The sequence below is a fragment of the Delphinus delphis genome, chromosome 2, assembly GCF_949987515.2.
Source record: "Delphinus delphis chromosome 2, mDelDel1.2, whole genome shotgun sequence".
NCBI lineage: Eukaryota > Metazoa > Chordata > Mammalia > Artiodactyla > Delphinidae > Delphinus > Delphinus delphis.
In genome coordinates, this window is record NC_082684.1 from 82,411,250 (window position 1) to 82,429,293 (window position 18,044).

The following is an 18,044-nucleotide window of genomic DNA, read 5'->3' on the forward strand; positions in this document are numbered from 1 at the left end:
TTCAGTCTTTTTCCTTTCTGCTCCTCAGACTCTAATTTCTTTTGTCCTATCTTCCAGTTCACTGTTTATTTTTTGTGCCTACTCAAATCTGCTTTTGAATCCCTCTAATTGGAGTTTTCATTTTAGTTATTTACTTTTCAGCTTCAGAATTTTTTAGTTTCTTTTTAGATTTTCTACCTCTTTATTGTTATTTCCATTTTGTTCATACATTGTTTTATGTCATACTTTGCTATATGACCTACTGAGAGAAACAAAAAGAAATCAACAGAAAATGTCCCAGAAAAGACCCAACAGCAGATCATTAGACAAAGACTTATTAAAAAAAAACTGTTGTAAAGATGCTCAAAGAACTAAATAAGATATGGAGAATCTTTGAATGCTTTGGGATTTTTCTGTTGAACACTGGACATTTAAATCATAATATGGTAACTTGGAATATGGTAATATGGAAATCAGATTATTCCCTTCCTTGGAGTTTCCTAATTTTTGTTATTGTTTTTTGTTTTTGTTTTTTTGATTGTTGTAGGTTGTCTCTGTGCCAAGGATCAGCCTGAGGTGTAAATTTAAGGTTTTTTCATGTCTTTTCTGAGCCTTTCCCTGGATATGCATAGTCACTTTCTAATTCTTCCTGTATATGTAGTTATTTTTGAATGTCCTAGTCTTCAGTGTCTGGCTCCCATCATGGGAAAAAGTGGTAAATGACAGATAAAAAAGGGAGCTGGCTTTTTAAATACCTTGGAAGTCACTTCATTCTGATGCAGAGGAACTTGCAGCAATGAGGGAAGATACAACAGTGGCAAATGGCTACCCTCCTCCTTGTCTGCACCTCTGTGATCAGAAGCAGCAATTAGTGATGAGAGCACCGATCCCTGATACTTGGAGGATAAGGTCCTTTTTACCTACCATGGCTTCTGTAATTTGCATGTGCAGGGCTCTCTGCCCTATGGCTGGGAGTTGGGATGAAGGAGGTGCTGCTACTGTGCTACTACCTGAAATAGACAAAATTGACTGCAATTTACTGTCCATGTCTTCCCTGGAAGTTAAAAGCTTTCAACAGACTCTATAGAGTTCTAACATAGTCACAGCAGACAGATTCTGCCAGTCAGTTTTGTGTAGGTAGGGAGACAGATTCCTGGTGCTTCTTGCCTCCTGCCATCTTCCCAGAATCTTCTTTAATCCCATCTTAATTTCTGTATTGAGTGACTTTGTGAGTAGATTAAGTAGCAAGACCTCTATATTAATGGGTTGGGAGTGCTTTTATTAAAATATAACAGCTCTTTTCTCACCTACCTTTGTATTTAAGAGCTACATTAGATGCATTTGATATATGTATAGTAATTTTGGCATTTAACTTTTGGCAGGTGGTTTTGGAATGTATGCTTAAAAAAGACCTCATTTACAATAAGGTCACTCCAACATTTCACCACTGGAAGATTGATGACAAGAAATTTGGTCTTACCTTTCAAAGTCCTGCTGATGCTAGGGCTTTTGATAGAGGCATTCGAAGAGCTATAGAAGATATTTCTCAAGGTAGGTTATTTTGACTGTTTTCTTAATTTGTTTATCAGTTATATATAGTAGAAGTGACTTCAAGCAAGTCAGCTTTTGTGATATGAGATTAGGCTTTGAAAGCTGACTGTAGGTGAAGATAAAATAATGGGCTCCTTAATCTGTTTTATGTTTGTCACATCACAGTATATACCAGTTACATGTATTATCTTGAAGAGCCCATCAAGAGCACACTTCAGATAATTTAAAAGTTTTAAAAATAAGAGCTCAAAGAAGAGGGCAGCAGTCAGGTAGAACTTTGAAAATCCTTCGTGAGTATGTTACTCATATCCTTGTTTTGGTAATTATAAAGAGAAAATTTGTAATAATCAAATATATGTCAACTCCAGTTATTCTATGGCAAAACCTTCCTTACTGCTTTATCTGATTTCATTAATAAGGATTGGCAGAGACCTCAACCCAATCTATCCCTTTGTATATCTTACCAATCTGTTAAGATCATTAACTCTAAAGCTTGCAGGTTTTAAAGGGAGAAAGAATATTTACATGTAAGACTGACCTGTGCTTAATTAAACAAAAAGAAATCACATTAAAACCCATTTCTTTCCCCCAAAGAAGTCATAACTAAGATTTGATTTGCTTTTCTAATTAAGAAGAAACATTATCTCTATTAGTAGAAATAACCTTCTTATACAACATAACTGAATGAAAATGTGTTGACAACATTGTGACTCATATATTTTGAAGATGGCATTTTAGTAGGAAAATCAGAAGAAATAAACTAATTACGAGACAAACCATAGGCAAGAACGTGGAAATGCTTAGTACAAATATGTATTGCTAAGTGTGTGAAACTGAAGTTAAATAATGTATTTAGCCACTTTAAAAGACTAGAATTTGGTAAACAAACAGTCTTTGATTTCTGATTCAGAAAAAAATTCCATGAAATGATAGCACTCATTTTTAGTACAAGAACCCATAAATTCTTCCTATATCAGTGTTCTCATTGTTCCCTGCACATTTGAATCACCTGGGAGCCTTTTGAAAAATAGCATAATTGGTCCCCATTCCAGCTCACTTGAATCAAACTGCCTGGGGAGTGGTGCTGAGGCATTCCTTTTTTTTTTTTTAAGTTCCTGTTCATTTCACATGTGGTGAGGAATTGTCAGATGATTATATATCATGAATTTAGGGAGGAGCAAGATGAATATGGATCTTCAGATTCTCGAGTAGTAGTTGTCGTGCTCAAACCACTGCAAGAAACTTAAAAATAAAAAAATTTATGATGCCCAATGCCTCACCCCTCAGAGGTTCTGACATTATTGGTTTGAGACTGTGTTCTGGCATCAGTATAATTTTTTTAAAGTTTCCCAGTTAATTCTAATATTTTGTTAGTGTTGAAGAACCAGTGGTTTAAAAAGAAAATCATTATCCATGGTTGCTGGAATATTTAGTTTTGAATACTTTTATGCCCACATTCATACCCCCATAGGAACATACTTCTTTCACTAGGATCAGATAGATTGGGTTTAACCTTTTAAAAGAAAATTAATGAGAAGCTTACAAACACCTAGCCAGGTAGAATAGGCTACAGTACTCAGCCTGTCTCATTGTTTTTGAACATTTTTGAAAACATACTGGTTAGCATTATTATCAGCCACTGTATAGGTTTTCAGCAATCCCATTTTCTTACTTAGCCTCCCATGACAGTAAGAATAAACTATGCACCCTTTCCATAGGGCAGCTTTCTCTTCATCTCCATGATAGCTATGTCTCAAGGGTAGCATAAAGTCAGAATACTTTCCTATGGTAAATCCTTCCTTATTAATTTATTGGAACTAAAGGCACTCTTGAACGCCATGAAAACTTATATAGAGGCATTGGTACACAAAAGTCAATAGCAACAATTGGCTATTGACTATCAACAGTGGATTAAGGCTCATTTTTTTGCCTTACTAAAGCTACTAAAATCCTAGTTGGGGGTACTAAATACTGTTTCCTGGGTCAGAGTACTTAGAAAAATTGAATAAATCACGTGGGTATTACCTAAACACCAGAAGAGAGTGGTGCATATACTTTTCCTGACAGTTTCAGTATTTGAGAGAAATCAGAGGCAGGGCTTGCCAGAGATAGCATACTTTCACAGAAAACACCTCTTTAAGTAAGTAACTGGAAATTTACCTGTAGAAGAGGAAAACAATTGCTTTATTCTCTGTATAACAGAGGGGCAAGTATGAGTGACCAACATCTGACTGGTTGCCAGGCAGTCCAGAATGATCTCTGATTAGTCTTCTACAATATCATAGTGGTATTATCAGTGAGTCAGCAATACTAAAATCTAAAACAAAAATTCTATGCTTAATTAACTTTTACCCGTTTTCTTAGGATGCCCAGCATTTAAAAATGAAACTGAAGGAGCAGAAGACAACTTACAAGTAAGTAGTTTGGATTAAAAGGAATTTCTAGACATAAAGGTTGTGGAGGAAATCACTAGCCGTAATAAATAAACAATTCATATAAATTCTTAAGAAATTTCTGGTCACTGTATATGTCAGGAAATGCAGGGAAACAGAACCAATAGAATGTGTGTATGTATATATATATATATATATATATATATATACACACATATATATGTATGTATTTATTAATATGTGTAAAGAGGACTTGGTTTTGTTCGGTTTGTTTGTTTAAGGAATTGGCTCATGTGACTGTGGGAACTGGCCAGTCCAAAATTCACAGAGTAAGCAGGTAGGCAGGCATCCCAGAAGTTCTGGCAGGAGTTGATGTTTTGCTCTTGAGTCAGAAGGCAGTCTCAAGGCAGACTTCCTTCCTCCTTGGGGGACGTCAGTCTTTTCTTTAAGTCTTTCCAGAATGAGTCTACCCACTTTATGGAGGATAATCTCCTTTACTCTGAGTCTCTGATTTAGATGTTAGTCACATATGAAAATTACCTTCACAATAGTTAGACTGGTGTTTGACCAAACCACTTGCCACCATCGCCTAGCCAAGTTGACATAAAATTAACCATCACAGATACCCCACCGCATAGGCAAGGTACTTGTATTAAAAATTCATAGAAAAGTAATTTCAAATTATGAATAAGCATATGGACACCCTTCTGTTTTATATCACTAGTAATCAGCAGGTAGTATAAATTAACATTTATTAGTTATGAAATTATCAAAGATTTAAAAATTAATATTACCCCAGACTGTGTCTTTCCATGAGGTTGACAGATTGATGCTCTGCTAGAAAATATAGATTGGTAGATTCTTTTTAGAAAGAAGTTTGGTAATAATGTATTTAAAAGCCTTAAAAAGAGAAACAGGACTGCCCTGGTGGTCCAATGGTTAAGACTTCCCCTTCCAATGTTTCAGGTTCGATCCCTGGTCGGGGAGCTAAGATCCCACATACCTTGTGGCCAAAAAGCCAAAACATAAAGCAGAAGCAGTATGGTAACAAATTCAATAAAGGCTTTAAAATTGGTCCACATTAAAAAAAAAAAATCTTTAAAAACAAAAAAGAAATATTCATACCTGTTGATCCAGTGAATCAATTTAAGGAAATAGAGATACACAAAAAATTTGTATACACAGATTTTGGGGGGTGTGTGTATGAAATATTGATAATAAAAAATAAGCTATCTAAATGGAATGGAAATGGTTGAATTAATTAAGGTATCTTTGTCATGCGACCACTAAAAATTTTATTATTAATTTACTTGCAGTGTATTGAGTAGTAAAAACAGATAATTATATGGTGTTGTCACCCATTGTTACTCAGCTAAAATGTTAAATTTGTTACTTTTGGATTGTGGGATTCTGAGCTATATGGCTTTCTTTTTAGTACTTTTAATTTCCTAAAGTATTAATACTTTTAGGAGAATAGTGAAAGAACCCAAATTTATATGTATACCTTGTATTAATAATCAATTATTCATATTATTGTAAAAATAGTCATCACCTAAAGGACATGGCAAAATGTTTTATGTACATTTATAATCAGAAAATAAAAATGGTTTTTATTTCTGAAAATTTGAGAAATATAGTAAAGTTCAAAAAATAAAACATAGATATGCTACCATCCATGATAGCCATCGTACATATTTTTTTAAATATTTATTTATTTATTTGGTTGCTTCAGGTCTTAGCTGCAGCACGCAAGATCTTTGTTGCCACATGTAGGATCTTCGTTGCTGCATGCAGGATCTTTAGTTGCGGCACATGGGATCTTTAGTTGCGGCATGCAAAGTCTTAGTTGCAGCATGTGGGATCTAGTTCTCTGACCAGGGATCGAATCCAGGCCCCCTGCATTGGGAGCACAGAGTCTTAGCCACTGGACCACCAGGGAAGTCCCATACGTATTTTTAAATATAGCCTCTGAGTTTTTTTCTGGACAAATAAATGGGTACACATGTGTTACTATGATATCATTATTCTGTAGCTTTTTTTTTCACTTAAATGCATAATGATATTTTGTGACCTTAAATGTTTTTTCAAGTTTACAATTTTTAATCTTTTTTGTGTCTATCTAATTTGTTTTCAATAGATGTATCCTAACCCATTATCCTTATAGTACATTTAAGAGTTCTTATTTGTGTTTTAATATATGAATCTGTTTATTTTCTTGATGATTAATTATTATTTTAAAAACTCAGTTTCCGTTAATTAGGTATAAGAAATAAATAATAAAATGCAAAATAAGTATACTTTTTATAGTTAAGTGTTTCCTAAAGTTCTGTTCTGGTATCAATGAGAATATGGAGCTGGAAATGGGGAAACATTTTCTGAATTGCTCCCTGTGAAGAGAGTAAATTTGGTTAAAATTCAACTTTAAAAAGAATTTTTTAACATTCTACTTTGGTTTTACTTCATTTCTATATATAGCACTGTATAGAGGAAAAACTTTTACAGGACTTAATTGTTTGCAAGACTTTGTGCATATTGCCATCAATGGCTAGTAAAGAGAATTATTGTATAACCAAAGCAACAAGTAGTTAATCTGTTTTTAGCTCCTTGGGATCTCTGTTTCATAGTAAGGTCTCTCCACTGCCCCCAGTCCAACAGGTTACACACACACACACACACACTCTCTCTTTCTCTCTCTCTCTCTCTCTCTCTCTCTCTCTCTCTCTCTCTCTCTCTCCCCCCCCCCCCCGCCTCCCCCACACGTACACACACACACCTAAAAGAGTTATTTATATTTTAGCTTCATTATACACTGAAGCACTTGCTTGGTTTTTATTTTCATAATAAAATAGAAAATGTGCATTGTCACTAGAGACTCTAAAATAGGCTTCCATGTAAGTGTAATTTCACTAAGAGCAATTTTTATATCAAGTTTTAGTTCTTGGTTTTTACTTACTGTGGTGTTTTAAAAATAGATTCTTAAATTATATTCCTTTTGGTGGAATCTTATTCTCCTCCCCTTGAGTGGGCGCTATACTTACTGGGTTGTTTTTTAATAAGGAGTATATGGTAGAAATGACAAGAGTATGACTTCCAAAGGTAGGCCATAAAAGGTATTGCAGCTTCTTTTGGCTCTCTTAGATCCCCTGTACTGTAGGATGCCAACTGCCATGTCATGGGGACACTCAAGCAACTCTATGGAGATGTGCTTGTGGTGAGGAACTGAAGTTTTGTGACAATAAACATGTTAATGAGCCATCTTGGATGCAAGTCATTCACCCCCAAATGAGCCATCAGATGACTGCAGTCATGGTTGATGTTTTAACTGTAACTTCCCTAGGGACTGTGAGGTGGAACCACCTCATTAAGCTGTTCCTGAATTCATGACCTACAGAAACTGTAAAATAACAAATTTCATTTTAAGCCTCTAGGTTTGGGGTAATTGGTTACTAATAGAGACTTTGCTACCCATAATAATGTGGTGCTGCCATAACAAATACTTCAAAATGTGGCATATAATTTGAACTTGGGGACAGTAGATAGAAGCTTAAAGTTAAGCCTTTGAGGAGACTGCTGACGAGGTCTTAAATGAAAATGAAGAACACCATATTGGAAACTGAAAGAAAGGAAATCACTGTTATATAGTAGCAGAAAGTTTAGCAACACTGTCACCTGTAGTAATAAGTGAAGTAGAAAATGTACTACTTCTGGTTATGGTAAAGCAGTGGATGGGAGAAATAGGCTCAGGAAGGGCTCCTAAGCAAACAAAAAGAACCAGGACTTGGTGGTTTGGAAAATTCTCATCCTCTCAATATGTCAAACTATGCTAAAATTAGGAAATGGCTTCCAGGCAAAGATCATATCCTGGGCACTCTCAGACTAGGTTTGTCTAAAGATGAAGCCAGTGGTGTGACTATAAAAGGATGTAATGTGAGCCTCAGAGAACCTTTCAATCAAAGTAATAGGGCTTAAAGCAGATTAAGGGTGTCCTCAGCAGAAATTTAAAGTAGAGAAGAGTTTGTCTCAGAATTGTGACTGTGCTTTTTGTCTAACAGAGTGTGAATCCCAGTAAGATTCCCAAGAGACCCACAAAGTTTTCAAAAGAGTTAATTGGTAGAAATATTACCAGTCTGAGGAGCGGCCCCTTGGATCCCCAGAATTTTACCGGCAAGAAGCAGGTTGAAAAACATTTTACATGTAAACATGGACTTCCTTTCATAAAACGGAAAGATAACTCAGAAATAGAACCAAAATCTCAAAGGGCAGAGCCAAGAGCTATGGAGAATTATTCCCATATTCAAGGAACTTCTAACGTGTTCCCACCTTGATTACAGAATTACTTTGGATCAGTGACTCCATTTTCTCTTATTCTGAACCAGAAGTTTTATAACAGTTATCCTCTGCCTGTCCTACCATTGTATTTTGGTTGTGTATGGGGCAGATAATTTGTCTGTTCAGTTCATGGGTCCTCACAGCGAGAGGAACTGTACTTAAGGAACACCATTCAGCTAAGTTGCTCCCAAATTTCTTACTCAAAGAAACTATGAGATAGTAAATGTTCTTTGAAGCTGCAGTTTTGTGGTAATTGGTGGTTATGCACCAACAGCTAACCAATACATAAGCAGAAAAGGAAGATGAGTAGAATGAAAGCTAACATTTATAGTCATGTTCATTTTATCTTGCTCCCATTCTCAACTTTTTTAGATGATACCATCTAGCTTAGGTTAAATTCCATTTTTCAATAGAAGATTGTATTATATCTTGGTTTTATAGTCCCTTTACAACTAAAAGTATGTTCAGGTAGAAAAAAACACAGTTCTTATTAGTTTAAAAAATTCTGAGCCCGATTATGCATGTATAATATATTAACCTTAATTATACCAAAAGGGGCTGGGGGATACTGAGATGCTAGCAAAATGTGAAATTTTTAAAAAAAAGAATCAACTTACAGAATTAAACTGCCAAAGAAAACTCTTAAGTTTACTTTAGTACCATTTATTTCATGATATGCTAAAGTTTTCACATACATCATTCTTATTTTGGAATGTATTGGAGGTTATAAAGTATTCTAATTCAGTTAACCACTTTATTAGGAACAAAGTACATTATTTTGTAAACCACCTATGGGCTTGACATACATAAACATTTTGAAATTATCTTGAGTGCAAGTTGACTGTAGTTTATGATAGTGGTTATGTCAGGTTTACTTTATTAGTGATTATTTGCAAAGAAAACTAAAATGGCTTTAAAAGAATAACCCATTCTCTAATTATTTTAACCCCAAGGAAGTAATGACTGTTAGTTAGATCATAAATGTCTTTAAGACTTTAAATATCAGAGTGGAAATCCTCTCCATTTTGAATACTTATTAATTCATTCAGTAAATATTTGAGTACCTGTTCTGTTCCAATAACTATGCTAAACATTTGATTATTTGCTGGTAGATAACTTTCAGCTTTCAGCAATTCAGTATCTTTATCAGTATCATAAATCATCAGAAAGGTATTTACCTTTCTATTTCATACTTGTCTTTGAAAGGTTTCATAACATCATTATTTGGATTTAAAATCATATCTTGCTCATCTTTTATCCCTGATGTTTAGTACAATTTTGACTATATACATAGTTGGTAGGAAAGGTTTTTTGAAGAAAAATCTTCAAAATTAAGGAGTTAAAAGAAAAAAAAACCAAGCAGCAGTAAGGTATGAATGTTCTTTTCATTTGGTTTCTTTATTTAAGTATTTTAATGAGCCGGTTAGGTGGGGTGTTTTTTTTTAATGTTAGCTTACATTTGCTTTAAGATTATTTTTACAGTGTTTTTCCAACCAGAGTTGTTAGTCGTAACAGTTCTTATTGTTCAGATAGGCTAGATTGCTAACAAAACCCATAAAACTCACCTCACGATTGGTTTGTGATTATAAGAGGAAAAGATCTCAGATTCCATGCTTTGGGACAGAAGAAAGGTGACACCTAATTGATCTGAAGTGAAAAGGTATCATATTTTCTCTTCGCCACTGAGAAATACTTGACTAACTTACTCTTTTTTAGAATTAAGTAAGGTCATTTTTGAGCCAAATGATTAAAAGGATTGTGATTTACATTTATTGTTCAAAGTCATTTGCTTTAGTCAAGGGCGCTATGAATTGTTCATGTACTCATTTTCAGAGGTAGTAACATTTTAATAAGGCTCTATATCTGAAAACGAAGTTAATGGATAGAACTTTATTTAGCTAGCAAAATGGATTTTATATTACTGTGATCTCTCACCATCCTACCTTATAGTTAAGTTCCTGTAACCTTTATATATTTTAGATTGAGTTTAATTATCTAATAAGGGAGTAAAAAAACTCTATATAATCTTTTTGCATAATATTTTGTCACTATGTAATTTTTCCTTGACTCTTAAACTAATCTTCATGTAGGATATTTGATTAGTTAGAAAATTATAAAGAAGAAATCAGGAATCATTTATCCCTACCTAGTGGTAATTGCTATTAAGATTTTGGGGGCTTCCCTGGTGGCGCAGTGGTTGAGAGTCCGCCTGCCGATGCAGGGGACACGGGTTCGTGCCCCAGTCCGGGAAGATCCCACATGCCACGGAGCGGCTGGGCCCGTGAGCCATGGCCACTGAGCCTGCGCGTCCGGAGCCTGTGCTCCGCAACGGGAGAGGCCACAGCAGTGAGAGGCCCACGTACCACAAAAAAAAAAAAAAAAAAAAGATTTTGGGTTCTTCTGCTTAAGTTTTCCTTTGTTCTTGCATGTTATATTCAAATACATACTTCTTTTTAAAAGTACCATCAGAATCAGTCTCTTCTCCATTTGGATTGTGTTTTTGATAGGATTTTTGTTTGTATTGGTAATGGTAGTGATACTGGTGGTTGGAATTTAAGTAGTACAAATCATAAAATTTGAACCCACGCAGTCTGATTTCAGAGTCTTTGAATTTTGCCATTATATTGTGTAACTATACTACAGTTTATTTAACCATTCATGTTTCGTTGAACATTTACTTTATTTTCCACAGTCTTGTACATTAATTTTTGTTGGTACTTCTGAATGTGACCTTAGGATAAAATCCTAGAAATAGATTTACCAATTAAAGGATTGTCTAAAGATTTATATAGTTAGCAGAAACTATGCAACTATTGCCTGCCTATTAACTAACAAACAGATTTGCAGACAATAAACAATCCCTGAAAAACTAATACCACATTTAAGCCAAACTAACTTTTCATTTAAAGTGTAGTTTGTGTTGATTAATAAGGTGGAGGACTTGTTTTTCTTTTTTGTTTTTGCTGGACATTATATGTTAGTACTTTTCTCGTATGCCTTCCATATTATTTCATCACTGATTACTGTGTTCAGGTTGCCTAAACAAAATACTATATATGCTATTAGTATTTTTAGACAAAGCTCATAGACATGCAAAATTGAAAATTCAAGGTTTAGTTTATTCTTAAACTAATAAAAAGTAACTAAAGAAATCTAGCAAACAGAATAGGAGACATTGGTGGTCAAATATAAAATGCATTGCTGCTGGGTGCTACATCAAAGTGTAAATAGTGATTTTGTTGGGCTTGTAGAATTGTTAGTCATTTTTTTCCTTTTCTGTGCTTTCTAAGTTTGCATAATTTGTATAGTTTTAAATACCAAAAGAATAGCTTTGATAGCATTTTTAACATATGCAATGCTAGAATATAAGATTTCTTTATCAAAGAACATCTAAAATTTTTTCATCATGCTAAAGTAAACTAATAATATAATTATTTAAAACTTCTCTTGTTGAATACGACCCAGTCACACGTTCAAACCTGTGATTTGCGATAATACAACTACAAGAATGAAAGTTTGGAACAACTGATAGACTGTGATATCAGGTTTTTTCGCACTATATTGTTTATTGGGAATCATACATTTTAAAAAGTTTACAGAACAATGCTGTTTTCTCTGCCTCAGAATTAATATAGAGAGAAGGAACAAAGGAAGGAGAAAAGCAAAATCTGTATTTATTTTCTCTACAGCTGTCATCTAGACTTATGTTCTGAAAGAGAACTACAGCTAGAATTATTTTATTACTTTATACTGCATCCTTTTGCCTCTACACACAAAATTGCTGTAATAGTCTTGGAGAAATAAAAAGCTAAACAATCCCTGAGCAACCATAGAAGAATAATTATTATACCAGCCTCTGAGAGTGGAACAGATTTCCACTGTACATGAAATATTGGCATGGTTTACTTTTTAGGTAATACAGATGAGCCAATGCCAGCACAGTACTAAAAGCATTGAATGTGGATGTATATTACTGCTATAGACAACTTTTTAAAAGCTGGAGCTCATGCAAATGTATGTACATCCTTTGTGCGTATCATACATTAGATTTTCTGCTCTTGTGGAAGATTTTTTGGCATTTTCCACCACCTAACTTGAGATTACACCCCTTTTCCCATAGTAATTGTTACCTTTAAAGAGTTTTAATCCAGTAAAAAACATTCAAGTTTGACTAAGCCAGAATACTTTTTACTCAGTCTGATCCAAGTTTTAAAAAATGTTTTGGCTACTATTAATTTTAATAATGGAAATAGTACAAATAATCTTTTTTATAAAATAACAATTAAAAATGTTTTCTTATATGAGTTTGGCAGAGATAGTTAAATGATAAGGCCCAGTGTGGGTAAAGATGTGAGGAAATAGTCTTTCTTGAGAGGTTTTCAAAGGGCACATAAGTTTGCTAGAGGGTAGCTTATACTCTCTAGTATTAATGGGAATTAATCCTAAGGAAATAATACTACCAGTGCACCAAGATGTATTTATAAGGAGGTGTGTTGAAATGTATATGACCAAAAAATTGGAAGCTATTTAAATGCCCCTAATTCGAGTTTTGCCTACAGAATACATAACATATACAAATATTGAACTTCTTTGCAACCATTTTAAAGCACAGGGTACACCTTTATATATTGACACAGGGAGAGGTTCATGGTATGTTTTGTGGTAAAAGAAAGCACTACATGGATAGACCTAAATATATAAATGGAATCAAATTATACATAGACTATAAACATATATATATATATATATATATATATATATTAAGTCTAGAAAGATACATGTCAAATAATAATAGGTGCTATTCCATACGGGGGTGTGTGTGAAGAATTTTTTGTGTAATTTGAACTTTTAACAGTTATTAAAATTATTTCTTTTGCAGGTGAAGACTTTTCATTGTTGTTTAAGGAGTTCTTTTTCTACATTTTTTTCTATTGCCAAAGTTACTCCCAAGGATCTATATTAATATACTGTGATCTGACTTGTGGTTATTTGCATATCACTGATTATTTATAGGGTACTCACTGTGTGTCAGGTATAGTTCTAAGCTCTAGGAATAAAACAGAGGGAAAGTCATTACTGGCTCACGGGAAAAATACAAATAAAAGAACACTTAGAATATAGGGTGATAGATATAAGTATTTTTGAGGAAGTTCAGAGGAGGGAGTAACTTTGGAGTGGATTAACAGATTTTTCGAGGCGTTTATGGCTGATGTTAAGGAGTTCTTTTTTTTAATTTTTATTTTATATTGGAGTATGGTTGATTTACGTTGTGTTAGTTTCAGGTGTACAGCAAAGTGATTCAGTTATACGTATACATACATTCATTCTTTTTCAGATTCTTTTCCCATATAGGTTATTACAGAATATTGAGTAGAGTTCCCTGTGCTATATAGTAGGTCCTTGTTGATTATCTGTTTTATATATAGTAGTGTGTATATGTTAATCCCAAACTCTAAAAAGGAGTTTTTCTAGTGGAAAAATTGAAGATAGTCTTTGTGGGCAGAGGAAATGACATGTACAAAGAATCAGAAGTGTGAAATGTTAGACAGTACTGGAGAGAAACAGTACATCTGAAGCAAAAAGAGATGATGAAACAGTAGAGTAGGAGCCATGGTAAAGTAACAGACCTATGCATTCATATGTTAGTTCTTTTGTTCATTCTCAAAATTTCTTGTTCATGAAAAGAAAACACTATGTAATTTTTAGTAAGACTAGTCCATTATCATAGAAATTAAATAGCATATCCATAAATAAGAGTGAAAGTTGTGATAATGCCTAGTCTTAGTGAGAATATAGAACATTGCTTGTGGATATATGAATTGTTAAAACCACCTTGGAAAATAATTTTTATTTTATAAATCAGAGCATACGTGTATCTTATAATCTAGCATTTCCACCCCTGGATATGTACCAGAAAAATTCTTGTATATATGTATCATGAGGCCTATAGAAGAATGTTCTTAGCACCCTTGTTTGAAAGAGCAAAACATTAAGTGTTTTATCTTAGGCAAGTTACATAATGTCTTTGAGCTTTAGTTTCTTCCTGTGGAATAGAGAGATAATAATGCTAACTAGCTCAAAGGGTTGTTGTGAGGATGAAATGAGTTTACCCATGTAAAGTACTGGAGACAATGTCTGCTACATAGAAAATGCTTAATAGGTGTTAGCTATCATCACTACAAAGAAGTGAAAATGAGTGAGCTGTTGCTACATATATCAACATGAATAAGTTTCATGAAAAAAAATGAGCAAAAAAAGCAAGTTCCAAAATGTCCCAAATAGCATGATATTGGTCAAATAAAATTCAGAAGCATCTAGAACTAAATATTGTTTAGGAATAATACTTATGTGGTAAAGCTGTAAAGAACAGTAAGAAATTGTAAAATAAACAACTACTTCAAGATAATATTTACCTATCCAAGTGGTAGAGGTGGGGGATGCTATTATTTGTTGTCTTGATAATATAATATTTGTTGTCTTGGTTATTTCTCTTTCTTAAGTTGGGTGATAAGTATACACATATTCGCTTTATTACCTTTATATTATTATGTCTATAGTCCTTTATATAAAATATTTCCTAAGGGAAATATCAGTGGTTTGGTGTATATCCTTCCTTAAACTGATAAAATTTTAAAATACCTATTCATCCATCCTATCAATTTGACAGATAGGATCATGTCATACTAACAGTTCTGTCCCTAGCTTTTTTTCATTTAGCAATATCTTGTGAGTACTGCATACAGATCTTTTTAATGGCTTTTAGAATTCTATCATATATGTATACCATAATTTTTTAACCAGTCCTGTGCTGATGCAGCCATAGGATGTTTTCTCCTTTTCTTTTTTTGTTAAAAAGAGTGCTACAATGATTATTTGTGTGTGTATGTATCTGTATATACGATCACTTTCTCAAAGAAAAAATGCACTCCCACCAACAGTGCAAAATATCCTGTTTCTCCATACCCTTGCCAGTGTTGAGTATTATTATATTTTCCATCTTTTCTAGTCCGTATAAAAAATTGTCATCACATTTTTAAGTCTTTAATTGAAGTCCATCATCTTCTTTTCATGTATTTGTTGTCTGTTCCTTTTTCCTGTGAAATAAAATTGGACTTTATCTTGTACCTCAGTGCTTCTGGGGTGAGAGAGCCCGTTTCTATGGATTGTGTAAATTATGTATCTTGAAAGCGTTCCTCAGACAATAATGATTCTCGGCCCTCTATTCTCCAGTGTGTACAGGGTTCCCCAATAGAGCTTTGATAATTGGATACCTTAGAAGGGTTCTGAGTAGAAAAACCAACAGATTTGCACGCCTAGCCTTTTCACAAGACTGGAAACAAGGAGATCACTTAGAAACCTACTAAAATAAGAGAGGCAAAAAAGGATAATGAGAGCTTGCATTAAGAGAGTAGGTAAGTGGATATGGAGAAGAGAAAATGGATTTGAAAGACACTCAGAAGATTAGCTTGTTTAGAAAATTATTTTATTTTACTGACCAAAAGAGATATTCTGCATGAATCCAGAAGGGTTTAGGGCAAGGGTTGAACAATGTCTCAGTTTATTATCTCAAATACAGAGTGGCGGGGGGGTGGAGGGAGGAATCTACTTATGCCAAAAAGCAAGTGACTGGTTCATTAGTCAGTTGAATTACTTGACTATTTTGATAGAATATAATTGTATTGTATTTTTAAATATTATGACTCTATATCAAAAGAAGAGGGGAAAGTATATACCTAGATTTTAAAAGAAATCACCCTTATAAACGTAAATAACCTCTAGAAAAATTGGAAAATCATTCATAATCATACCATCAAGGAATAATATTAGCATTCATTTTATATCCTTTTAACCTTTCATCTTTTTATGGTTATAATACTATAAATAAAATTTTATATACTGATTTTTTAACATTAAACATTTCTCCACAAAGTAGGTATTATTCATAAACCTAATTTCAAATGACCACTCATTCCATTAAGTGGGCATACCATAATTTACATAACCATTCCCTTAATTTAGGACATTAAGGTTATTTCTTCATTTTTACTATTAAAAAATTCTGAGAAAAATATTTTGTGCCTAAAGCTCTTTCCATTTAGTACAATTTTTTTCTTTACTAGATTGAATAAGTGGTCAAAATGTGTGAATGTTTTAAAAGCTTTTGATACATTTTACTAAAATTGCTTTTCAGAAATGGTTGGTCTGGATTTTCCTCCTGTGTATAGAATAAGCAGTGAATGAGAATGACCATTTTCCTTATACACCTAAATTTAAACTTGCTGAAAGAGACATAGGTAGTAGGAAAATGGTCTTTTCCTGTTTAGGATTCTCTAAAAATGTTAGTTTCTCACAATTCATATATAATATGTCCCTTATTATAGATTGTAGACTCTACATTTTCAAACAGTGAGGGTTGGTTTGTTTATTTTTACCATATCAGACACCTGAAAGATGTTTTAGTTATTTTATTAGCTGAGGCACATTTAGGTGTATAGTTATAAATTCACTGTGTAGTATGAAATATTTCTTTTTTTAAAAAAATATTTATTTATTTATTTGATGGCACCATGTCTTAGTTGCAGCTCATGGGCTCCTTCTTTGTGGCATGGGAACTCTTAGTTGCAGCATGCATGTAGATCTAGATTGAACCTGGACCCTTTGCATTGGGAGCGCAGAGTTTCATCCACTGTGCCACCAGGGAAGTCCCAGTATTTCTAATTAATAGGTTAATTCCAGGTATTTTGGTAAGCATTTTTAAGTTGAACTAAATCATTTATTACCCAAATACTATACACATTTTATTTGTTTAATAATGAAACAATACTTTTGATATTTCCCTTTAAAAATTAATGTATTTATTTTTAATCAAAATGAAATTTATTACTGTTTAATGTAAGTAGAATTAACCTCAGTCAGTACAGTAAAACACTGGGTCATGTAAACATTTTGTATTTGTTAAGATACAGATTTTTAAGTAAGCTTTATTATATTTTACAATTCTTAAATGACTTCTCAGTTAGATTAGAATACAGTAAAGACAACCTGATCAAAATAGTTGTCACCATTAAAAGCATAATTACTTTATGATCACTACTAATACAGTTTATGCTTGTTTATAGTTTTTAATCTCTTGAGTATCTCAACTAACCCTGAGATTTTTTTTTTTTTTTTTTTTTTTTGCGTTACTTGGGCCTCTCACTGTTGTGGCCTCTCCCGTTGCGGAGCACAGGCTCCGGACGCGCAGGCTCAGCGGCCATGGCTCACGGGCCCAGCCGCTCCGCGGCATGTGGGATCTTCCCAGACCGGGGCACGAACCCGTGTCCCCTGCATCGGCAGGCGGACTCTTAACCACTGCGCCACCAGGGAAGCCCCCTGAGAGTTTTAATACAAATACTATACCCAGTTTATAATAAAAAGGAGCTGTGATTTAGAGAAGTTAATTGCTTAAATTTCATACCCAAGTTGGATAAGACAAGGTTCCAACCTAGGCCCTTTCTCTAAACCTTTTTGTTGTTATTGTTGTTTTCTTCTGTTCAGTTTGCTTATGATTTTTGACAATTACTTGGGTCATTTATTTTGAAAACTCCCTGGAACAAATAAATATGCTTCCTGAATTCTTTTTACTCTCTCCAATTTTGATCATTAATTTTGAAAGAATGTTTGCTGAATACCATTATTTAGCCACCTCCTTTCCAATAACTTAGCATTAACTGTCATAACACATTGATACAACTATTAGGAAAATTAGCTAAAAATAGAAATTAACTGGGTTTGACACATGTAGTTTTAAGT

General features: G+C 33.7%; 1 protein-coding gene across 1 annotated transcript in view; it reads left to right on the top strand.

The window, feature by feature from the left end:
• The window catches only part of SPRED1 (sprouty related EVH1 domain containing 1), a 119,411-nt gene that overhangs the window by 68,998 nt on the left and 32,369 nt on the right, over nt 1–18,044 (top strand). The window contains exons 3-4 of the mRNA XM_060004970.1: nt 1,362–1,530; nt 3,895–3,944. Of these exons, the coding sequence (XP_059860953.1) occupies nt 1,362–1,530; nt 3,895–3,944 (219 nt within the window). The remainder of the gene's footprint in view (nt 1–1,361; nt 1,531–3,894; nt 3,945–18,044) is intronic.